Genomic DNA, 25,745 nt, shown 5'->3' with positions numbered 1-25,745 from the left:
TCCGTGGCACTAGACCCCGTAGAGCTCCGGACCAGAATATCTTCGGGACCGCCTCCTGCCGCACGAATCCCAGCGACCGGTTAGGTCCCACAGACTCGGCCTTCTTCGGGTCCCGTCGACTAAACAATGTTGTCTGGCCAGACCCAGGGTAAGAGCCTTCTCTGTGGGGGCTCTGACCCTCTGGAACCAGCTCCCCCCTGAGATTAGGACTGCCCCCACCCTCCCTGCCTTTCGTAAACTCCTTAAAACCCTCCTCTGCCGTCAGGCATGGGGGAACTAAAACATCTCCCCCTTGCCCATGTTGTTTTGCCGCTTGATTGATTGACTGTATGCCTGTTTTTTATATATACTGTCAGACTTTCTACTAAATCTGCACTTCTATTCTACTAGTTTTTCTCATTATTCCTATCACCCATTTCCTCCCATGTTGACTGTATGACTGTAACTTGTTGCGTATATCCTAAGATTTTTATTAATATTGCTTCTTCATTGCTTATTTGACCCCTATGACAATCATTAAGTGTTGTATCACATGATTCTTGACAAATGTATATTTTATTTTATGTACGTTGAGAGCATATGCACCAAGACAAATTCCTTGTGTGTCCAATCACACTTGGCCAATAAAAATTCCATTCTATTCTATTCTATTCTATATTGGGACTGTTTTATGAATTTTTTAACTTAAATTGTAATTAGATTGGTGGGTTTGGATTTGTTACTATGTACTGTTTTTACTATTGTTGTGAGCCGCCCCGAGTTTGCGGAGAGGGGCGGCATATAAATCCAATAAATCTAATCTAATCTAATCTAAGTGCTATTGCTATTGTTAGTGCCATTACACTTTTTGCAGCAATTTTTCGTTCAGAATTTCCCAAATTCTAACAGTAAGACTGATCTAGGGTCTGGTGCAGTGTTTTTTTAATCTTGGCAACTTTAAGATGTGATGTAATTCCCCATACTCTCCATGCTGGCTGGAATTCATGCGTGCTGACTAGGGAATTCGGGGAGTTGAACTTTCCATGTTTTAAAGTTGTCAAGGTTGTGAATCCCTGGTCTAGTGCAAAACGTTGCTTAGTTATTTTCACTACTATAATGAAAACCTTTTGCCGAACGTTTGAATTTTGTAAATGGATGCTACACAATCTATAAAAGTCTATGGAGATTCTCAGTTATCCAGGTCACGGCTGTCCCAAAGCTGTTTCTTTTCTGGAGGCAAATGGATTTTCTTCTTTTTTTTCTTTGAAGATGTTTCACTTCACGTCCAAGAAACTTCTTCAGACTAATATAAATATTTCTATTCCACACCATCTAGCCAGAGTTGAAGAAGCTTTTTGCATAAGAAGTGAAACATCTTCAAAGAAAAAAGAAAGCCCAGTTGCCTCCAGAAAAAATCACTTTTGGGATACACAATTTATAAATCAGATATGGAAGACAAGGACAGGTGTCATTTTTCAATCTGTATGTAACAACATAGTCAAATACTTTTAATGAAGAAACTAATAAGGAAAAAAAGGGAAAGGCTTGGTATGACTGATGGGGAGAAATTATTTAAATGAGCAGCTCAGTGTAGCTTTATTGTCTGTTCAAAATGATACCAATTTATACACTCCTAATATCCATAACAATTTATGATCAAATATTAATTTAAAAATGACCAAAGCATTGTATCATTCTGTTATGATTTATGACTAGATTTAAATATTAGGAAGTTTGATTATATGGTAACATATTAAGCTAATTCTATGTACAGTAATACCTCATGATACGAACTTAATTGGTGCAAGGAGGAGGTTCGTATGACGAAAGGTTCGTAAGACGAAACATTGTTTCCCATAGGAAACAATGTAAAGTCAATTAATCCGTGCAACCAAAAAACCCCCGCAAAAAAACGGCTTTCGGCGACTGCTGGGAAGCCGCGCGGCTGTTTTAAAAGGTGACAGCTGGCCTGGGGGGCTTCCCAGCACCCCCCCGAACCCGGGTTCGGGGTGTGCTGGGAAGCCCCCCAGGCCGGCTGCGACCTTTTAAAACAGCCGCGCTGCTTCCCAACTGTCTCCGAACGCCGAATGCGAAAGTTCGACTTTGGCGTTCGGCTTCAGGAGACAGCTGGGAAGCGGTGCGGCTGTTTTAAAAGGTTGCAGCCGGCCTGGGGGACTTCCCAGCACCCCCCCGAACCCGGGTTCAGGAGACAGCTGGGAAGCAGCGCGGCTGTTTTAAAAGGTCGCAGCCGGCCTGGGGGGCTTCCCAGCACCCCCCCGAACCCGGGTTCGGGGTTTGGGGGGGTGCTGGGAAGCCCCCCAGGCCGGCTGCAACCTTTTAAAACAGCCACGCCGCTTCCCAGCTGTCTCCTGAAGCCGAACGCCAAAGCCGAACTTCCGCGTTCGGCTTCGGGAGACAGCTGGGAAGCGGCGCGGCTGTTTTAAAAGGTGACAGCCGGGCTGGGGGGCTTCCCAGCAACCTCCCGAACCGAACCCGGGGTTCAGAAAAATGTTGCCTCTTCTTACGAACTTTGTTCGAGTTACGAACCGGCGTTCGGGAGGCTTCTGGGAAGCCCCGCCGCCTGGCTGTCACCTTTTAAAACAGCCGCGCGGCTTCCCAGCAGTCTCCGAACGCTGGTTCGTAACTCGAAAAAAGTTCATAAGAAGAGGCAAAATTTTTGTGAACCCCGGGTTCGTATCACGAGTTGTTCGTAAGACGAGGGGTTCGTATCTTGAGGTACCACTGTACTTAAAATTTCAGAAAACTTAGATGTTACTTTTGCTTACAAAAAAGCATCCTGTAACACAGCACCACTAAAATGGGCTGGATCATTTTTTTTTCTTCACCTGAACTAGAGCCGAGAGATAAATCTAATAGACAACATAAAAGTGGATACATGCTTAATCAGCAGATACCTACTTTCAATTTTTACTATACTCATAGTTGGTAGTCAAGGTCTGGTTTAGCAAGCTTTGCAGAAGATTGTTCCTTTATGGTTCAGTTTTAACCTGCCACACCATGGCAAGAAACTAGTCGTCACTGAAAGGCTCTTACACCTCCTAGTGTTGAGAGTATAAGATAGACCTCAAGTTACTAGTGAGAACAGGATTTTTGTGGCTAAGCAAGATGATTTGAGTTGCGCCCTACTTTATGTCCTTTTCTACTAGTTGTTCAATGAATCATGCAGCCATTTACCAGATCCAGCTTTCCTCACTGACTTTGTCAAAAGCCAGCTGGGAAGATTGCAAATGGTAATCACATGACCTTGGGACAGTGCAACCATCATAAATATGTACAAGAAGTCAAGTGCCTGCATTTTGATCACAACTATGGGGATGCTACAAGTGCGAGGACCAGTCATGTCACTTTTTTCACTGTCATTGTCACTAATGATTGTAAATCAAGGATTACCTGAACATCAAGTCTTATTGCTCCTTAATACGTGTGTGTGTGTGTGTGTGTGTTCGTAGATTTTCACAGGTATATGTATGTACATTGTTCTGAGTTCAGGTTTTACCCCGTGTAGTATTTTGAGTATCTATGCGACGTTTCGGTGAAATCACATTCACCATCATCAGGCTGAAGTTGTTAGCTTCGTGCTGCTTTGAATATACTTATTATATTATATATTATACTATATTCAAAGCAGCACGAAGCTAACAACTTCAGCCTGATGATGGTGAATGTGATTTCACCGAAATGTCGCATAGACACTCAAAATATTACACGGGGTAAAACCCGAACTCAGAACAATCTACACACACACACACACACACACACACACACACAGTGGTACCTCATCTTACGAACTTAATTCATTCCGTGATGAAGTTCGTAAGATGAAACAATGTTTCCCATAAGAATCAAGATAAAAGCAAATAATGTGTGCACACCCATTAGGAAAATCCAAACTTTAAGGCTTAAAGAAAAGCAGCAGGTGGACAAAGTGAAGGCTAACGGAGTGGAGATGGACAGCGAGAAGCGAGGAATGGAGGTCCTAACTAAAGCTAACACCGCCCCAAATTGCTCCCAAAATCACCCCTCCAGATGCTTCCTACGCCGCCCCAAATCTCTCCCAAAATCACCCCTCCAAAAGCTTCTTACATTGCCCCAAATCTCTCCCAAAATCACCCCTCCAAAAGCTTCCTACATTGCCCCAAATCGCTCCTAAAATCCCCCCTCCAAGCTTTCTACGTTGCCCCATATCACTCCAAAAATTGCCCCTCCAAAAGCTTCCTACATTGCCCCAAATCACTCCAGCCCCCACTCCAAAAGCTTCTACATTGCCCCAAATCACTCCTAAAATCGCCCTTCCAAAACCTTCCTTCGTTGCCCCAAATCAATCTAAAAATCACCCCTCCAAAACCTTCCTACGTTGTCCCAAATCACTCCTAAAATCGTCCCTCCAAGGGGAGTGATTTTGGGAGCAATTTGGGGCAGTGTAGGAAGCTTTTGGGGGAGTGATTTTGGAGGCAATTTTGGGCGGTGTAGGAAGCTTTTGGAGGGGTGATTTTGGGAGCAATTTGGGGCAGTGTAGGAAGCTTTTTGAGGAGTGATTTTGGAGGCAATTTGGGGCGGTGTAGGAAGCTTTTGGAGGGGTGATTTTAGCAGTGAGATGGGGCAGCTGAGGGCAGCAGAGGAAGTGGAGGGCTAGAGGGGAAAATGGCAGGGAAATGGGGCAGCTCCGGCGTTCCCCGCCTCGGGACTGCAGGTGCAAGCAAAAGGAGGCGGGGAATCCTGGCAGGGGTGGCAAGCAAATGGGAAATCCCGGCAGTGGCAGTCACAAGGCAGGGGAATCCCTGCGACAGTAAGAGAGCACACGCTCACTAAGAGAGCCCACACACCCGGGCTCATAAGGTGAAAATGGTTCTTAAGAAGAGGCAAACAAATCTTAAACATGGGTTCGTATCTTGAAAAGTTCGTATGAAAAGGTGTTCGTAAGACAAGGTATCACTGTGTATATATATATTTGGAGCAGAGACAAAATCTTATTCAGTGAATCATATGAAACAAAGTTCCAGCCACTTTGTTGGATTAAGAGTTTAAGCTTGGTCTAATCAATGATTTGGCTCTTTTAGGGGGGAATAGCTAATTAATATGCTAATAGGTAACCATAAGATTTATTGTGGGTAAGTTTAATTCTATTTTTACTGTAGAATAAAAGCTTAGTATGATTCTGCAACAAGATACTCCTTTCCAATCAATGAAGCATGTATAACAGGACTATGACTATATTCTATTAAATATACTATACCCTATGAAATAATAATACAAGCTAATTTGCATTGCAAGTAATAGAAGAACAGACTTTGATTCTTTACATTTTTAAATGACTGAGTTTATTTAAGAATAACACATTACAAAATAAAATTAGATTATGCAGAAAAAACATTAAAAAGGGGACCGGAGACTGGTATAAAAAACACAGACATCAAAAGAGGTACAAACCTGTCTAGGAAGAGCACAAATTGGGAAAGGGTAATGGGAAATTTGTACAAAACTATTGTTTCCATATATAGAATATATAAAATGTTCCCTGTTTGATGGCAGAAACACAAGAGGACTTTATTTTAGAATTTTAAAAAAAGATATATCAAGAGGTATGTGTGACATGCGAACTTAAATCCAAGCTCTGGGGCCTGAATCCTCTCTGCATTCCACTTCCGTTGGTTAATGGCAGAAGCAGAGATCAATCCAGCTGCTCTATAAAATTTCCACTTAAATATGGATTCCACACTGAAACAAATGCAAGTTTGCCTGTACATAAATTGTTGGTGGTGGATTGAAGAATATTCAGTATGACCTGAAACAACAGTATTCTCTCATATTAGATTTAATGATTCCATCAATGATAAACAGGGTGTCATGGTCCCTGTGAAAAACCTGCCTCCTCACAGATAAATCCAATGCCAGCAGGATCTCTTACTGGTTTCATACAAAAGCTGGACAGATGCAGTATCAGTTTTCCTCTATCTAGTACCCACATACAACATATCTGTCTCAACTTCAACTAACTGGATCAGAGGGGGCTGGTAGAAGTTGCAATGGAAACTAGAAATAGGATTGAGGGAGGGGGAAACTCTTTAGGGCATTCTTTAACTCATCATTAACTGCTGTTAACAACAGGAGGGAAGGGCATATGAGTAAAAAAGCAACTTTTCAATTCAGCTTTTAAAAAACAGAGAAAAAAGCTGCAAACCTCATATTTATATATATATATATTTGTTCATTGGCAGTCACTGGGAAAGGCATATAAATATATATTTATATATTTATAGTATAAAAACTGTTTACCAATAATTAAAATTTTAAAAGAAGTTATATTGTACCTTAATTCTACAAAGAGCTGAAAGACGAACATTTATTTAATCCTCTGTCAAATGAACATCCACTGACATTACAGCTGCTTAGTTTGTTATAAATCCTATTTTTATTGAGAATGTAGTGCACCAACTCTTCAAAATTTTAGTTCTTTGAGAAACTAAGCTCCAGATCGCATTGCAAGAATGTGATTAAGAAATAAAATGCTGGCTTTCAAGGGGAAGGGGATAATCCCAGTCATCTGAATGCAGTGATGTAGGCCACAAAGGTGTCTGACTTTTCTTTATCAGGTTAAAACACACCATAGCAAGCTTGGGGAGGAGGCAGTGAAGAATAAGGACTTTTGGTGCAGAATGCCTCTGCCCACAAATCCTTGTTGTCTTTAGGATAAATGGCTATTCCTGAATATCAGAGGATAACTCATAATCCTCATAATCATTCAATAATCAGAGGATGACTGATTTGCTCTGACAAGATAAACACTGAATGTCAAAGGATTATTATTTTTCTATTGGGCAGCCCTACTGTAGAATTAAAAAGGTTACCTGCCATGGTGGAAAATAGAGCAAGTGGTCACTTTTCATGTGCTGGTGTCTATTCGCCTTCCATTCTCAAAGAATTCCATTTCTCTTTAATAGTTTAAGAATAAAAGGGAATCTAAATTGCTACAACTGCTGTGGGAAACACCCATGTTATTAACAGCAGATTATAAGAAGCAGAAAACACATAAACATGCACACACATCCAGAAAAATAATTCCCCAAAACACATCCCTGCAGGTTTTAAATCTGACAATTAGCTGCAGCAACAGTAATGTGGACAATCCACAATTACTTAGTACTATGCACACAGTCTTATCTAGATTGTGAGAGATCCAAGAAAAAATGGCAAGTGCTTCCCTGCACCAGGGCCTTAGAGATGAACACTGGCAGGTCTTAAGTCCTTTGCAGAAGCTGGCCATTTTTTTAATTAAAAAAAAAAGAGAGGCAGAAATCTCCTTGAAGTTAAAAAGCCGCATTCCTCCAATTTTCAAGTGTCCCTTGTAAAAAATAGGATTTTAAAATACAAAAGAAGGTGTGTGCTTCAAAAAGGCTGCCTGGGCACACTGGTCCAAGAAATAGATGTGGTTTTCTTTTTAAAGACATCAAGTGTAATGCAGAGAGTCTTGTCAGTGGAGAAACCCATGCAGTCTACTTGGAGGTGGCTAGGAAGAGGAAACCTGGGGTTTTCAGTCTCTGAAGAGTTTTACTTGGCATGAAGTCACAGCAGTTTACGATGGAGGATCTCCCAGACCATTCGTTTCCGGAAGTAAGGCATGTGTTGCTTTAACAATAAGAAATCAGTAATATCAATATATTTGTGACGTTATCAGGGCATTCAATTTTAATGCATACTGACATATTTGTGCCCCTCCTCTCTTGCTTAAACGCAAAACCAAGACTAATCCAGCCAGCACTACTTCATTTTTTTTAAAAAACACATCACTTTTGAATTTTTATTTACAAACTGTAACTACAAATTCCACAATCAATGTTCCCCATAAAAACAGAGTATCCATACAGGACCAACTTACTTGAGTAAAGTTGATTGGTTTGTCTTTGGTAATGCAGTCAGCGTATTTACAGGCAAACATCCCACAATCACTGCCATTCATTTGTTGTGGGATCTCCTTTAAAAGACAAATAAACCCATCTCCCTTTATTTTCTTGATGAGAACCTCATACTGACTTTATCCAAAACTACTGTTATAAAGTGCACACAACAGGTAAGGTTTCAAACACTCAATGGAAGAGCACAGTATAATTCAAAGTATTACAATTAAAGGATCATTTTAATCCAGATAGAGACAAGGGCACCAAAAGCAAAGCTTTTAGTAAATAAGACAAAAATAAATACCAGTGGCAGATCTATATACCACTTCACAGTGCTTTACAACCCTCTCTAAGCATTTTACAGAGTCAGAATATTGTCCCCAACAATTTGGGTCCTTATTTTACTGATATCAGAAGGATGGAAAACTGAGTCAACCTCGAGCCAGTCAAGATTAAACTCCTGGCTGTAAGCAGAATTAGCCTGCACTACTGCACTTCAGCTACAGTGCCACCATGGCTCTTTTACAACAGGTTCCACAATTATTTATTTATTTATTCATTAGATTTGTATGCCACCACTCTCCGAAGACTGGGGTAGCTAATTAGCTCCAATCACAACCGAGCTCCAGTTCAAATAATTACAGTTGGCTGCAGAAGCTATGGCTGTGTCCTACTCCCACTCATCATATATTCTTCATTCCAATGTCCCTTCTTTGTTCAACTTCTTGCCACTTTGCCTGGCATTTTCAGTTATAGGGGAGAGTGCCCCCCCCCAAAAAAAGTCCCAGGAGAAGTGCAGATGGAAAGCAAATAGAAATATTAAATGCAATTTCCCCCATAATAGCAGGGGGAGTATTAATAGTTTTTGTAATAGTTGTATATTGCAGTGGTAAGTGTTGAAAGAGTTACCACAAGCATTCAGATTCCAATTGATCGAAAACCTTCAAAATTGGCTCCAAATTTGGAATTTGAATACAAAATGATGCTGTCATAAAATGGCTGACACTGGGGACATGTTCAGTCAGATTTCCTAGCTTACCTTGGGGAAACTAAGCAGAGACAATACCATAAACCAAAGCTATTTCAAGGATACGAAACAGTAAAGGTAGGAGGAAAAAAACTCAAATGAACTCCTTAGAGTTAGAGAGAAAACTCAACAAGACTTTCAAAATTCTTTTATTATAAGATGTAACAATAAATTGTATTTTTAATCAGCCTTGTGTTTAGTTTCCTGATAATATCTATACATTTGTTAATATTATTTTTATTATTATTTTCAGATGCATGTATTATTAAATATCTGTATCTGCTACAGTTAAGACTGAAAGGGAACTGTTTTTCACCTCTGACATTTATAAACCAGGGAAATACATACAACCTATGATTAATAGGTTAGATTCTATGGTCAAATATGGACGATTCCACCAAGTACCATATTTTGAGAGAACATGCATTTGTGGTGCACCAGAAATAGAAGACATTGCACATGTGCTACTCAATTGTAAACTACCGTATTTTTCGCTCCATAAGACAAGTAGGATGAAAAATCAGCCTCGTCTTATGGAGCGAAGATGCAGGCGGGGGGGGGGGGGGGGCTGCGAACTCGTAAGCGCCATCCCGCCGGCTGGCTGGCTAGCTGCTGCCTGGCCCCCTCCCTCCCGGAGGAGGGTCTCCCTCCTCACCACCAGCGGCGCTCCCCCCGCCAGCCAGCCAGCCAAGCCCCGCGCCCGCCGGAACCGGCTCCTCGCTCTCCCCCCGCCTCCCGCCGCGTTTGCAGGAGGTGGGGAGGGTCGGGCGGCCCGCCAAGGCCAGGAGGGATGCCGCTGCCCCCCCTTCCCTCTCTCCGCCTGCCGCTGCGCCGAGAGGAAATGCCGGCAAAGGCTTTTCTCAGCAGAGGCCGGCGAAGGTGATATTCAATTGTCGGGGGCGCACGGGCGGTTGCGCGCGCTCCCTATCTCCCTGCTAGCCCACTCGGAATATTCAAAATAAGAAAAGCCTTTGCGGGCGAAGGTTTTTCTTATTTTGAATATTCCAAGTGGGCTAGCAGGGAGATAGGGAGCGCGTGCAACTGCCCGTGCGCCCCCGACATTGAATATCACCTTTGCCGCCAGCCCCGCCTCTCCTACAACCCCCTTGCTGAGAGCTCTTGGCAAAGGTGAGGCGGGCAGGGCGTGCGTCACCGCTGAGAAGAACGGAGAGAGAACGAGAGTGAGTGAGAGCAACAGACAGCAAGATAGTGAGAAAGAGAGAGTGAGAGAAAGGGGGGGAGAGAGAAAGAGAGAGAGAAAGAGAGGGAGAGGGAGAAAGAGAGTGGGAGAGAGCTAGCAAGAGAGGGAGAGAGAGAAAGAGAGAGGGAAAGGGGGGAGAGAAAGAGAGAGGGAGAGGGGGGAGAGATAGCAAGAGAGAGAGAGAGAGGGAAAGGGGGAGAGAGGGGGGAGAGAAAGAGAGGGAGGGAGAGAGAGGAGATAAAGGAAGAGGAGAGAAAGGAAGAGAAAGAAAGAAAGAGGGATAGAAAGAGAGAGTGAGAGATGCTCAGTGAGCCTTTCTTTGAAGTTGCCTTTCTTTCTTTCTCTCTCTTGCTCTCTTGCTCTTTCATTCTTTTTTCTTTCTCTTGCTTTCTTTCTTTCTCTTGCTTTCTCTCCTTCCTTCCCTCCTTCCATTTCTTTCATTCCCCCCTCTCTATTTTTATTTCTCTTTCATTTTCTTTCTCTTTCTTGCTTTCTTTCTTGCTCTTTTTCTTTCTCTCTTTTACCTTCCCTTCCTCTATTTCTTCTTTTCTTTCTCCTTCCTACCTTCTTCCCTCCCTCCCTTCAGTCCTTCCTCTCTTACTCTCCCCTTTCATAAGTTTCCTTGCTTCCTTCCTCTGTTCCTGTTCCTTCCCCCTTTCTTTCTTTCTTTCTTTCCTTCCTTTCCTCCCTCCATTTCTTGCTTTCCTTTTCCTTCCTCCCTTCTTTCCTCCCTCACTCCCTTCTTTCACTCCTTCCTCTCTTCCTCTCCCCTTTTTGGCTCAAAATATTTTTTTTCTATTTTCCTCCTCTAAAATCTAGGTGCGTCTTATCAGCAGGTGCGTCTTATAGAGCGAAAAATACGGTATACTCCTCAGTAAGACCTCAGTATTTACAGCCCCTACTTGACAAAATCATACACTGGGACTGTAATAAACAATTATCATATTTTCTTCAGGGTACAAATATATTTGTAGTTTCTAGAACCGCTAAGTTTATAGTCAGGGCTGTTCAGATGAGAATACGTTTTATAGAGCATATTGGGGTGGCATGCAAAGGAGATGAACTTACTTAAGAATATTTTATATCAGTATCTTAGATTTGTTTAATATAATCCTTTGCACGAGTTATATTCTAATGTTTTACTACTCAATTTTAGCTTATTATACTGCATTTTAACTTATTATTTATTCAAATTCCCTCTATTTTATCCAATTTTATTGTATTTTAACCAGTCACAGTTTTATGACAACCGATGTGGTCCTTTTTCTCGCTTTGATATGGTCGATTGACTAATCAAATAAAGTTGATATTGTATTGATTAATAATACAAACAACTCAGTCTTATAAAATCAGCCATACATACCTGGCTTCTTTTACACAGGAGCATCCAACCATTGGTATCAAATTCATTGCGCTTTTTATCTAGGCTTTCCTGTTTTAAGTACTGCCTGCAGAGATTGGAAAACAACACAAACATTTTAGCACACAACAACACATATGAAAGGCTTTTAATGGATGTTGTATTTTAAGAATTTTATTTAGCAAAAATATTCAGTTATTATCAGGATGGTCAAGTAAACAAGTCAATAAATCCCTTTTATCAAAGGGTGAATGAGCAGTTTTGACCTCTTGCTTCCCTCAGCAGTTTTATCCTGTTCTTCCGTTCCTAGACAGAAAAGCCCTTGCCAATTGGCCTTCGTCCTATAACTTCATGCATACTGCAGTTCCCAAATAAGGTTATCTCCCTGCTCTAATGCTGAATCTCAAGAGAGAACTGTTACTATACATGTGGCAAGATTTCAAGACAAAACGACATTTTAAAATGAGAAAGACACACAGAAAAGCATGAAGTGAGATTCTTTTTCTAAACACCCAAAACAGCTCTATTGCTTGTGTTTTACCCAGTAAATGTACTTTAAAAACACACATATTCTGTGACTCAGAAGAAATGCTTTCTGCAGGTCCATTATGTTACTCAATAAATGGTCCCCATACCACAGCTTCACTGTTCAAAGAAATCCTTACACTGCATCAAACAACATTAATTCACAAAGTTAATGCAATTCCTAAAGACACAGCACCCATTTTGAAGCTCGCTTTAATGAACAACAGCAATCTTAAGAAATCTCAAGCACAATCTGACATATATCTTTTGAGTGATTGTCAAACAACGCAGACTCCTAATAGACTTGCACTACTATATACAGTGATCCCCCGAGTTTCGCGATCCCGAGCATTGCAAATGGCTATATCGCGATTTTTCCACCCGATGACGTCACTCCCTTCCTTTCTCATCTTTCTTTCTCTCTCTTTCTCTATCTTGCTTCTTCCTCTCTCACACTCTCTTCCTCCCTCTCTCATCTCTTTCTTTCCTTCTCTCTCTTTCTCTATCTCTCCCCCTCTTGCTCTCGAGCGGCGGGCGGCACCCAGGGAAGGTTCCTTCGGCCGCCCACCAGCTGATCTGCTCGGCAGCGCGGCAGCAGCGAGGAGCCGAAGATGGGGTTTCCCTGTTGCCTGGGCAACGGGGAAACCCCATCTTCGGCTACTCGCTGCTGCCGCGCTGCAAGCGAGCAGCCGGGCGGGCGAACGGGCAAGCGGCAAGCGATCTTGGGGTTTCCCCTTTGCCTGGGCAACGGGGAAACCCCATCTTTGGCTCCTCGCTGCTGCCGCGCTGCAAGCGAGCAACCGGGCAGGCGGGCGAACGGGCAAGCGGCAAGCGATCTTGGGGTTTCCCCTTTGCCTGGGCAACGGGGAAACCCCATCTTCGTCTCCTCGCTGCTGCCGCGCTGCGGAGCAGATCAGCTGTTGGGCGGCTGAAGGGGTCTTCCCCGCCACCCACACGCAAACTCCACCATCTGCGCATGTGCGGCCATGGAAAACAGGACGCGCATGCGCAGATGGTGTTTTTACTTCCGTGCCGCTACATCGCGAGTTATCGATTATCGCGAGGGGTCTTGGAACGGAACCCTCGCGATAATCGGGGGATCACTGTACACATATTCAGGATTTTCTTGTCTTGACAAAGGATGAACAATTTACTATTTGTTTCAATTATTTTTGTATGGAAATTTCTAGTGCTCTTGGGCTTGTTCAAAAAAGTTGTATTTTATCATTGTTGCAAGTACTATATATATCTACTAAGAGCCATGGTGGCATAGTGGTTAGAGTGCAGTACTGTAGGCTACTTCTGCTGATCATCGGCTGCCATCAGTTTGGCAGATCAAATCTCATCAGACTCAAGACTGATTCAGTCTTCCATCCTTCTGAGATGGGTAAAATAAGCACCTGGATTGTTGGGGGCAATATGCTGGCTCTGTAAACCGCTTAGAGAAGGCTGTAAACCATTGTGAAGCGGCATATAAGCCTAAGTGCTATTGCTATTGCACCTGGCTTGAGGTAACTGCATTTTTTTAAAATTTCAAGCAGTGGTTCATTTGGTTCAGTTTTCTCCAATCTGAGCTCAGCTACTGTTGACTTCACAGACACATCATGTAGTTTTCTAAGCAAAAATGCAAAAATGTCACTGCCTTCTGATATATATTTTTCATTTACTCATCATAACATACAATCCAGGAATTTGTTAGTAATCTTCTATTCAAATATTAAGTAAGTTTAAACCTGCCTAGCTTCCAAACTCAAATAAGATGGACCAGGATACTGCCTTCTGCCAATAAACAATGAGTACATACATAATATCTAATTTGTATTGAAATATGATCAAAACATACATTAGAACCACTTACCAAAAAAATATGTTTTGATGGATGCAAAGGACATGAGCACTATGCAGGTGTTCAAGAAGGTATTGTGCATGTCCCAAAGCATTTCAGGTATTTTCTTCAACCTTACATTTTAAACTCTCACACACGTATCTTTTGAAGGCTTCATTTTTCACTACTTCTGAAGCAATATATATTTTGCTATTGGTATTTTAAGGCAAACCACTTCCTTCATGAGAATTGCCACCCCCATTTTCATAATGTAAAATATATTCAGAAAACAGCCCATTTAAGACCCAAGTGACACAATTAGCAAGGGTGGAAATACATGAATCAGCTAAATATCATAATCCTTCCATCACTTCATCAGCTATTCATCATCAACTTTGTACAGCAAGAAGAAAGCTAAGCTATCCTGGCTTTCTAAAATCCTTACTCGTAGTATGACACTTAGGCTAAATTAGATTAATATGTTTTCCTTAACTGATTTTTCAAACAGGACATACAACTTATAGAATTAAACCACAGATCTATAACACCATGAATCTCTTCCCTTTCTAAAAAGGGACAGACAAATCATTCAAAACTCACCAAAAATCAGGAAGCTCTAAAGATTGAAAGCATGAAAGGGTCACTAACCATGAATAGGGCCTCTGTCCCCTGTTCCCGGTGTGATCCTCCCACTGCATTCAACCAATTAAAGCCTCCTGAAAGGAAATAGAAAGGGAAAAACAGTTATGGAAAGGGTAACTATCAGCTAAAAGCTGAGTTCCCACTGCATTATTCTAGAGGTCCACTAGTCATCTAGACCAGTGTTTCCCAACCTTGGCAACTTGAAGAGATCTGGACTTCAACTCCCAGAATTCCCCAGATCTCTTCAAGTTGCCAAGGTTGGGAAACACTGATCTAGACAAACTGAAGTCTTCCCATTCTTACTACCAGAAAGATTAAACTAGCAGAAAAGCTGTAACTACAACATTCTCAGGGCAACCATCAAATTATTTAGCAATCAAAAAACATAATCCAATATATATTTCTAAATATATTATTGACCCAATTATCTTTCACTTAACCTTAACTTTTTACTATTGCCTGCTTCTAATTCCAGACAAGAACTGGCAATGTAATTTGCCGTGGCAATTCTTACATTGGTGATTTCTTCTATTGAGATTACTGTGATAAATATGGTGCAAAACAGGAAAAATCCTCAATGCATATATTATTTCCTTTATACAAAGCCACTGTTCCAAAACAATACACAAATTAACTATTGCCATCTTTCCAATTGGAAAGGTGCACACCACAAACTTCTTGGCACTGCTGAAAAGTCTGTAAGATGAATCCCACACATCCAGATTGACAAACATTGCTTTACAATGAGCTCTTGAATGAGAGACGCTCAATTATCTCCTAAGTGAAAAATATTTTTTTCTAGGAAAATGAGGACGACGTATTGACTACTGACAAAGCAATCCTTTAGTATAAGAGACAGGAAGAGTTATCAAGTCCTACTGAGTATTTTTTTTAACCACCAACTACAATGAGAATTTCACTAAGCTTCGTGAGCAATTTCTGGGCTTTAATTTTGCCAATAACAATATAGTACAGGGACATTAAACTTGCACTGTCACGGTGTCATCAGGTGACGTTATCAGGACTTCCCTCCCTCTGCTAACCCAGGTGTGGGTGTGGTCAGCACGTAACACATCCGGCCCGTGGGTTATGAGTTTGACAGCCCTGCCATAGTAGCTTGCAGATCTCACTGCCTGCCCTGACACAATGCTGACATACACACATTGACTCTACAGGAGTAGCAACTGTAGTAGAATTTGCTACTAACTACTAGAACAAGAAGACCCATCTCCAGTCCACCCTGGTCAACTGTAAAAATATGTCTCTGTGTTTTGAAGCTTGTAGGACATATTTATACGTTTATGCTTGCCTTTTTAAGTTCCTGGAAGAGTAGAAATGCTTTAAAGGAATAAAGGTGGATGGTCTCCAAAATTTCTACACTGTAGATCTATCCAAGGTTGAGAACACACTTTCCCCTGAATATTAAATGCAAATAAATAGCTTTCTAAGAATGCGCCAGTATACAAGTACAGTGGTCCCTCGATTTTCGCAGGTTCGAACTTCGCGAAACGGCTATACCACGGTTTTTCAAAAATATTAATTAAAAAATACTTTGCGGTTTCCCCCCCATACCATGGTTTTTCCCGCCCGATGACATCATACGTCATCGCCAAACTTTCGTCCACCTTTAATAAATATTTTTTTAATAAACTGTAATAAATAAACATGGTGAGTAATAATCTAAATGGTTGCTAAGGGAAGGAGGAATTGCAGTTTAGGGGTTTAAAGTGTTAAGGGAAGGCTTGTGATACTATTCATAGCCAAAAATAGTGTATTTACTTCCGCATCTCTACTTCGCGGAAATTCGACTTTCGCGGGCGGTCTCAGAACGCATCCCCCGTGAAAATCGAGGGAACACTGTATAGTCATTAACTCTCATCACATTCAGTATACTAAGAAAGTTGAAAAATATTTGGTTAAATTCCAGAAAGGTAAATTCCCTGTGGTGCTAACCCTAGCAAATCTTTTATGTCATTTTGATTTATGCAATCAGAAAACTTACGTCAATTGCTGTTTTTTTAAATTTTCTTAAATTTAATTTTACAGTATTCCTGTAGCATTTTCTTATGTATACTCTTCGTGTTTTTAAGTACAATGATTGTAGAAATGGTAAAGTCACTAGAGATTAGAGTAGCATTCACAGACTATGTAATCAAGATCACTAATTTAAAAATGTCAAACAAAACCAGGAGAAGACAAGAGCAAACAAGTAGATTCTAATTTCTGATGAAAAGCTTCCACAGTGAAAGCTGGCTTAATTTCCACCAGAAGCTTGTTCATTTGGTGGATGCTTTCACAAGAGACTGTGGGGCTGGACTTAATTGCCAGATAACATCAGATAATCTTAATATATTGAACTGGGCACCCTCAGCAGAATATCATGATCACTAAAATATGTAAGAAAATAAGCAGTTCCTCAAACAACTTGCAACTCATAAACTTATCAAACAACTTATCTGGGAGATGTCTTAATAGCCTTTAGAAAAGGTTTTATGAGAAGCCTAGCTCTGGTGTTCTGCACTAGTTGCCATCTGAAATCTCCTCTCAGGAAGCGCCTCACAGAAAACTTATTACCGTAATGCCCAAACTACAAGTTGCTTGAATATGATGGAAAGGAATTTGTTTCTGGAAATGTTATAAGTATGTCAGGTCGCTTTGGATATCAGGGATACTGTGGCCTTCACTGACACACATAAATGATTACATGTGTTCCTGCAGATGAAGGACAACCCATGGATGAGCATTAACTTAACATTATAGGTAGCGTTCGACTTACAACCATTTGTTTAGTGACCATTCAAAGTTACAATGGCATTGTAAAAAATGTCATTACTACCGTGTTTCCCCGATAGTAAGACCCCCCCCGATTGTAAGACATATGGGGGGTTTCAGGGGGGTCGGCTAATTTAAGCCATACCCCGAAAGTAAGACATATGTCTTACTTTCGGGGAAACACGGTAGCTTGTTAAGGTTAGCATTCCTGTTACCTTGCTGATGTACTTCTAGCGCTCGCGTTGCAGCCAGCTTACTCCTGCACGCGTTCGCCATGATATGCCGTTGTTCTCTAAGAGACTACATTTCCCAGCACTCTCCGCGCGGCCCGCCTCCGTTTCCGTTGTCGAAAGAAGGGAGATCCGAAGAAGCGAAGCGGCCGGGGAGGTGATCGCGCTCGAGCGCTCGGTATCGTACGCTGCTCTCCGTGGCGGGGTGGTCGATGCCGGTGGCGGCCGCGGCGCTAGTCTTGGGGAGCGATGCTGCCGAGGCGCAGCTCGCTGACGGGGCTGGCAGTGGGGCTCTTTGCCGTCTACGTGGCACACCCGGCCCTTCTGTACTTCTCCCCGCCGGGCAAGAGGCAAAGGCGGCGGCGGGAGTAGCGGAGGCGAGGCGGAGAAGAAAGAAGCGGCGGGGTCCAGCCGGCTAGGGCTGGACCCCGCCGCTTCTTTCTTCTCCGCCTCGCCTCCGCTACTCCCGCCGCCGCCTTTGCCTCTTGCCCAGCGGGGAGAAGTACAGAAGGGCCGGGTGTGCCACGTAGACGGCAAAGAGCCCCACTGCCAGCCCCGTCAGCGAGCTGCGCCTCGGCAGCATCGCTCCCCAAGACTAGCGCCGCGGCCGCCACCGGCATCGACCACCCCGCCACGGAGAGCGGAGAAGGCGAGGCGCCGGCTAGAGGGCTGGACCCCGCCGCTTCTTTCTTCTCCGCCTCGCCTCCGCTACTCCCGCCGCCGCCTTTGCTCTCCCCGCTGGGCGAGCAGGCCGAGGCGCTGGAACTGGGGCTGCCTGTCCTTGGCGTGAACGGCGGGCAAGTGGCGCTCGGCACCCAGAATCCCGTCTTCTCGCCACCACCCAAGCTCCCTCCGGAGCCTGCCGCCGCCGCCGCGGAAAGAGAAAGCTGGCACCAGGCTGCCCGAAGACGAGCCGACCCTGGTGCCCGGGACAATATAAGACATACCCCCAAAGTAAGACACAGTGGGGTTTTGGGGGGTAAAAAGAAAGTAAGACACTGCCTTACTATCGGGGAAACACGGTATTTTTCACACTTATGACCACTGCAGCATCACCACTGCCACATGATTAAAGTTCAGGCCCTTGGCATTGGTGACAGCTGGACTATCCCAAGGTCATCTGATCATCATCTGTAACCTTCCCAGTCAATGGGGAAGCCAGATTCATTTAAGAGCCACAATTCACTTAACAACTGCAATGATTTTCTTAACCACCATGGCAAAAAGTCAGAAAATGGGGCAAAACTCAATTAACTACCTTGTTCAGTGATGGAAATTTCAGGCTCAATTGTGATCACAAGTCAAGGACTATCTGTACTGTGTTGCTAGATAAGCACAGATAGTCCTCAACTTACAGCCAAGCCTTTTCTGCCCCTTGGAGTTACAAAGGTCTCTGAATGTGTGTGTTATGGGAAGTAAACACATCTGGTCATTTAAAAATGTCCACTGTCCCTGTGGTTACATGACCATATTTTGGGCACTTATCAACTATAAGATGCACTGCTGTATAAGACGCACCACGTTTTCAAATCTCCCAAACCCTCTGGACACCCCATTTTTTTTGTTTTTGCAAAAATAGACCGGTTTGGGAAGCCTGCAGACTGCTCTTGGGGGCTGGAGGAAGATAAAATGCCCATTTCCCCCACACAAAAATGGGTGTGTTTTTGCCTTTCCCCAGCCCCCAGTCTGCACGCCTCCCACACCCTCTGCGCACCCTATTTTTGTGAAAAATGAGTCAATTTTTCGCAAAAATGGGATACGGGGATGGGGCTTCAAGAGATTAAAAATTGCTGTATTTGGTGTATAAGACACACCAATATTTCCACCCTCTTTTGGGGGGAGGAGGTGCGTCTTATACTCCAAAAAATAGGGTATCTTTACTTTACAACCAGTTGCTGTGTCCGATGATTATGTAACTGCAATTTTCAACATTCTTTGATGGCTTACAGCAAAAAACGTCCTTTCGGGAGAACGGGTTCACCTAAAAATTGCACTGTTTGCTTAATGACCCTGACATTCACTTACCAGCCAGTGATTTGCTTAATGAGCCCCATAAAAATGTAAAAACAAAATGATCCAATCAAGTGGGTTCCTTGACATGACCTCATTGACTTTTGACTTGATTTCCAGTCCCAATTGTGGTCATAAGCCAAGGGCTACCTGAAAGCGTCCAGCAGAATATTTTTCTTCAGTATTAATTCAATTTTACTTTTTTAGCTTATTTTCCAGTCTGGACTATTTCTGGGTACAATATCCATTGTAAGGGTTAAGATGAAATTCATGAATATTTTTGTTTTACTGATATGCATTGTTAATAACACTTTTTAAAAACTTATTTACTTTCGAATGCTTCTAAATCCTATGCCATATAGCCCACCTTTTAAAGGACTTTTTATTGTTATTGTTATTATTATTATTATTCTTGTTGTTGTTGTTGTTGTTATTATTACTATTACTACTTGTTCTGTAAATGACAGACAGGATTTTAGATAGTGCTGTCAGTGAAACAAGACTCTAAAAACATACAAGTATATGTACAGTATGTGCTTACAAGCAAACTTCCCATTTTGTTTTATCCTGAAATGCCTGCTTGATATGTCTTGTAACATGCTGATTTATCAATGATACCAATTATCTCCCCACCTACCCACTCACCATTCACAAAAATACATATTTTCTGTGGATATAAATACTGTTAAAATGAACCCATAAAAATGTCAGTTTCTCTAATATTTACAATGCCTGATAGATTATTGGCGCCTTTGACCATTTATGTAATGTTATATTAATGTTAAAACATTTCATAATATCAATACCCACATACGCATTTTTACATTTAGCTAGGTATTGTTTTTAAATGGCCAAGTAATATATTAAACTAAGTAGAATAATCTAACATCAAAGGAGGATGAAATAAATTCTAGCTGAGCTTACTCTGGCACAAGGACCTTGAAATGCTTCACTGAAGCAATATTTTGAACTTCTGAGAGCAAAAGAAAATTTTGCCTCCATATGTTGTGGGTGCTCCATCACTGGAGGTTTTCAAAATGAGACTGCATAATCATTTATCTGAAATGGTATAGGGTCCTTTGCTCAAATAAGGGTTGGACTAGAACACCTCCAAGATCCTTTCCAACTCTATTATTCTATGTACTACACTCTAATAAATAGTTTGAACAATAAATTCATTGAGCTTTTAATAAACAGTTCTTTGTAATGTAGTCTCCTGCTTAAGTAGGGGGGGGGGGGTTATCTTAGGATGGATCTATGTTTATCCCAGGCATGTTTAAATTCAGTTACTGTGGATTTACCAACCACGTCTGCTGGAAGTTTGTTCCAAGGAACTACTACTCTTTCAGTAAAATAATATTTTCTCATGTTGCTTTTGATCTTTCCCCCAACTAACTTCAGATTGTGTCCCCTTGTTCTTGTGTTCACTTTCCTATTAAAAACACTTCCCTCCTGAACCTTATTTAACCTTGCTATTATAACAGCAACAACCATTTGGTATGAACACTGTTTCTATCCATCGTAAGATAATGAGAAAAACATGAACATATTTAATGTAAAAGAGATACTCACAAGAGTATCTTGCAAGCTTCACTGTTGGATCCACCCATTGAATCGAAGTAGGTGATTGTTTTTTTCCTGAAGTCGGTAACCTAACGAGGCAAAAATTTTGCATTAAGACATTGGCATAATATTACAGTTGTACTTTTCACACATTTGGGATAATGTGGCCCACAAGAAAGGGCCTTCTCTATGACGGCTCCGGCTCTCTGGTACCAACTCCCTCCCCCCGGAGATTTGCATCATCCCCACCCTCCTGGCCTTCCAAAAGGCTTTAAAAACATGGCTTTGCTGGCCAGAAGCGATGAATGATAGATGGATAGATATCTTTTAACATTAGGGTTTTTAATTATTGTATACTATTGTTATTGTTGTTGCTGTATGCTACCCAGAGTCCCCCAAGAGATGGGCAGTTTATAAATTAAATAATTTAATTTAAATTAAATAATGCAGGAAACAGAATGAAAAAGTGTTTCAGGAGCAAGCATTTGGGAAAGTAAAAATGCAAAAATGAAAAGCCACCATAAAGAATGAATTTGGAATGCATTCAGAACAGGCAAAGAATATTTGAAAGAGCTGGTGTGAATTCACTTGAACACTTACACAAATTCACATAATATACTCACTGCTAGGCACCAATGGACACCAAGGTGAATAGGAACCAATAAAATATCCACAGAAAATATATCTACTTTTTTAGTCCAACGTTTTACAGCTGAATACCCAGCAGTTTTTAACTTGGTGAAGAAAAATGTGTTAAATGCATGAACGGTTGGAAAGCCTTTCTGTTTACTCCTCTCCATCAGCATATTCATGTAGAAATTAATAATCTGTGTGTAAGAGAAATACATGTTAGTATTTGGCAATTTTTTCAAACAGTTCTTCTCTATTCCTAAAAAGCATCTACCTACAGGTACTGTATATGCCTCTAAAAAGCTGGTGTCATGGACCTGGGTGAAACAGTGCATCATAGGGCAACAATTTTTGAACCAAGTACTGTACCTCTAATGGGATAAATTCACAGAATGTGTCCAAAGTCCAGGACCCATGACTCCTAAAGTAATTAAATTTAGGGAAGCTGCAGGTGCTTTAGTGCTACTGGCTGCTGCTGTCATGTGATCTTCATTTTCATCTTTGTCATGAGTTTCCAGCCAGTCTCACAACCCCTCACACTCTCCCCCATCCAGCAGCAGCCATTTACTTAACTGCAGGGAAGGGGAAGAAAGGAAAGGAAAGGAAGAGTCCAATGCTCCCTGCTATATTAACATAAGGAAATTCAATGAGGAAACCAGAAAGAAATCAGAAACTGCTGCTTCTCCAATGGCACTTTTTCTACCTTTTTTTTTTTGGCTGCCCTTGGTTATTGTGTTTCTCTTTTTAGGAAATACCTTACGGCTTACTAGAAGTATCCACCCTGGCCCTTCACAGGACAGTTGCTGCCACACAAACCCTTCTTCCTAAGGTTTCATGAAGAAAATGTGTATGATTTCAAGAAAGATTCTCAAAGGGTCAGAATTGCTTGATCAGCAGTGGGAGCAAGAAGACGACAAAGGTCATCTGGGGATGATGGAACACAGGAGGGCAGCAGCTGTGGAGTACAGCAGGCGAAAGGGCAGAGATGGAAGGGGGAGTCAAGGGATGGGAAAAGTTGAAGAATCTCTGCAGTTTTAAGGAAGGCACTGCAAGATTGGGCAAATGCCATTCATTCAGTGCCTGTGCAATTTCAAACAGTCACTGAACAAATGAGCATGACTTAAGGACGACTACCTGTACAAATTGCACTATACTACATAACGGAGAAAAATGGATGTAAGTTATTTTTTAAAAGCATATTTCAACTAAATATTAAGGGAAACATTCCTAACAGTAAGAAGAAAGTAGCTAAACAGTAGAGCCAATTATCAGGAGCAGAGGTGAACATATTTGAATGATGGCTAGACAGCTGCCCTTCTGGATACCTATAGAGGATAGATTCAAAGAACCTTTACAACTCACAATTTGTGAGTTTAAACAATATGTTTGAAATGGAGAATGAAGATTTACCTCATCATTGAGCCAGTTGAGGTGCTTAAGAGTCTGAATATCTTTCCGAGTGATGGTTAATCGGAAGGCTTCACTCAACACTTCATCCTGGTTTCCATTTCGTAATACATTTTTTATTTCTTTCTCCATGTCCTATAAATTTTTAACAGGAAAGAGAATTGGGTTTCACTGACATTTTAAATTCAAGCTGAAAATCAGATTCCTAATAAAAAAACTTCTTTATGATGGATAGTGCCAAAATGCAGAGTGAGAACACAAAGAGGAGAAATATTAGTCAGACATACTCAAAGTTTGGGAATGGGAGGGTATGGATCAGGAAGATGATTATATATTGAAAAATATTTCACATAATTATGTTCTGCAAATAATTTTTTCTTGGAAAAGTCTGGAAATGTTTTGATTACCTCCTATATATTTTAATGTTGCACTTAGGAAAGAGTTTGAAATTAACACACACACCCCTTGGAGAAAAGCTGACAACATAGGAAACAAAACTACCAACATTATCAAATCAGCTAAAATAACATCCCCCAAAATCTAGCTTTTGATGAAATGGAGAATTTCAAAGCATGACAGAGCATGTTATCAGAGATGCATTATGAAGAGACACAGCTTAAAAATAACTTTACCACAACAATTGTTCAACTCTATAAACTACTATCCAGGTACTTATTTCATCAAGGCATCAATATTTTTTACTATTAATTTAAAAACTAACCTCTGTAATTTCAGAAAATTCATCTTCACTTTCCACTATCTTATTTTCTTCTGGAACAATGGTGACAGGAATTTCCTTTTCAAGAGGAACTCGAAGGTGTAAGTTTATTGACTCGGGTAGTGAGGTCTCTTTCTGCAGTCTCTAAAAAGATCATTAAAATAATGAGACTTAACATTATACCAAGTGGGCAATCCCAGATGTCTGTGAACAGGAATTGTCATCAACCTGCCCACCTCTATTGTCTAGATTTCTTACATTAGTTGATATACAGAAGGATGCAGTCATCAAATCTATCTGGAATTACGGTTATATGAAGTTAAAGTGACTATTCACAAATATGGTCAAGCTTGCGGATATCTAGCTTCAATTTAATTTATAAACCTGTTTGTCTATAACCTTCTACAAGGTGAAACAGTGCACTTACACCTCTATAAGAGCAACAATGTTTGAATCAAGATACCTCAAACAGGCCAATTTAAAGAATACATCCAATATCTAGGACATTACTCCTGTGGATGTTCAGACCAGCTGTATTGGGAACCGTGTGGTCGCTAAAGCAATATTGATGTGCTGCTCTGCAATGCCACCATGGTGATGTAATTATGATTTCTGACACTCCTTGCCAGCTCCCAACAAGCAAAGTCAAGGGGGAAGCCAGCAGGAAGTCAGATGTTGCTTCCACTCCCACTACTATTTGGTTACCTATAGTCATTCTCTTACTTTATTTAAGGAACTAAATACCTATGAAACAATGACCAAACATGACATGGTCAACTAGCATGCATTAAAGCAGGGGCCACCAACTTTTTGGACCTCAGGGACCACTAAATTCATAATTTTAAATCCCACGGACCACCAATATGATCTGACTAATGACTGCCTAGATGGGCATGGCTAGGTGGTCATGTGACTGGGTGGGCGTGGCCAACTCAATGTCAATCACATCGAGGGGTGCTTCATCAGCCTCTATTTGTCCCTCCCCTCCCAGCCACTCCTCACTTGCTCACTCAGGCTCCTTAAAGGCCCCAACAGGAAGCAGTTGTTGGTACCAAGCAGCCACAAGAAAGAGTTGTCAATACAGCTCAGTTCAAATGGGATCTGACCGAGAAGAAGGCTCAACAAAAGCACCTCACCGAGGACTAAGAGCATAGACTTTCCAAGCAGAGGGAACACCTGTGGTAGTGCAAGGCCAGGTACCAGCGCCTGGATGCTCAGTGGGCTGAGATGGTCAGCCAGTACTAGGCCATGATGCAGTTCCACTGGAACAAAGTCCTCTGGCTCTTCGCCACCAACAGTACTTCCCTCCAGCCTTTGCCCCATACCAGGAGACCAAATCAGACCCCCAAGTTGGAATTTCTGCCCCCCTTTGACCTGCACAAAAAGACCCCGAAGAGGGAGACTCTCTGCAGCAACACAAATATTCATTGCATGTATCTGGCCCAAGGACCATAGTTTGGGGGCTCCTGATCTAGTGCAATATAAAAAATGCATATAATTTTTTCTGCGGACCACCAAAAATTTTTCGTGAATCACTGCTATAAGGGATTCAGATGGCACTATTAAGGAAAACTATTAAGGAAAACTATGTATCCAGTTGCATCAATTATTATCATTCATAGCAAAGACAGAAGGCACCTGGAAAATCAGACAACTTTCTCAGCTCTGATGTAATTTCAATGAGGAGATTTTAAAAATAATAACCCTGTTGAGGTTTCTCACCTGATTCTGAAGCTGCAATGCCAAGGCTTTCTGCTCCTCTATATGTCGCAATCTCTCACGGGCTCGGGAGTCATATACACTGGTTCTAGATAGAAGTTTGTACACAATAAGAAAATATTTAAGATTACCAACCATGAAAATTCATTTTTGTACACTTTTAGATATGCCTGTCTTATTATTTCTTTCAGCTTCTGTTCATGGAAAGGCTGCTTTGAGATATG

The 25,745-nt window shown here is 41.6% G+C and overlaps 1 protein-coding gene across 2 annotated transcripts in view; it reads right to left on the bottom strand.

Moving 5' to 3' along the window:
* Positions 1-5,295: 5,295 nt before the first annotated feature.
* SENP1 (SUMO specific peptidase 1) overlaps positions 5,296-25,745 on the bottom strand; it is a 33,952-nt gene continuing 13,502 nt past the window's right edge. Inside the window, exons 11-18 of one of the 2 annotated variants that reach the window (XM_070740897.1) lie at positions 25,525-25,609; positions 23,806-23,946; positions 23,088-23,219; positions 21,671-21,874; positions 21,057-21,136; positions 11,484-11,568; positions 7,874-7,969; positions 5,296-7,623 (exon numbers count right to left, since the gene is read on the bottom strand). In XM_070740897.1, coding sequence (XP_070596998.1) covers positions 7,561-7,623; positions 7,874-7,969; positions 11,484-11,568; positions 21,057-21,136; positions 21,671-21,874; positions 23,088-23,219; positions 23,806-23,946; positions 25,525-25,609 — 886 coding nt within the window. In that variant the 3' untranslated portion in view covers positions 5,296-7,560. Of the gene's footprint in view, positions 7,624-7,873; positions 7,970-11,483; positions 11,569-14,478; positions 14,547-21,056; positions 21,137-21,670; positions 21,875-23,087; positions 23,220-23,805; positions 23,947-25,524; positions 25,610-25,745 lie in introns of those variants that run through there. The other variant, XR_011558135.1, reaches the window with a different exon arrangement.

This window comes from Erythrolamprus reginae, chromosome 2 (genome assembly GCF_031021105.1).
Source record: "Erythrolamprus reginae isolate rEryReg1 chromosome 2, rEryReg1.hap1, whole genome shotgun sequence".
Lineage (NCBI taxonomy): Eukaryota > Metazoa > Chordata > Lepidosauria > Squamata > Dipsadidae > Erythrolamprus > Erythrolamprus reginae.
Note: the sequence above shows the minus strand (reverse complement) of the source record. Positions and strands in the feature narration are given on the sequence as shown.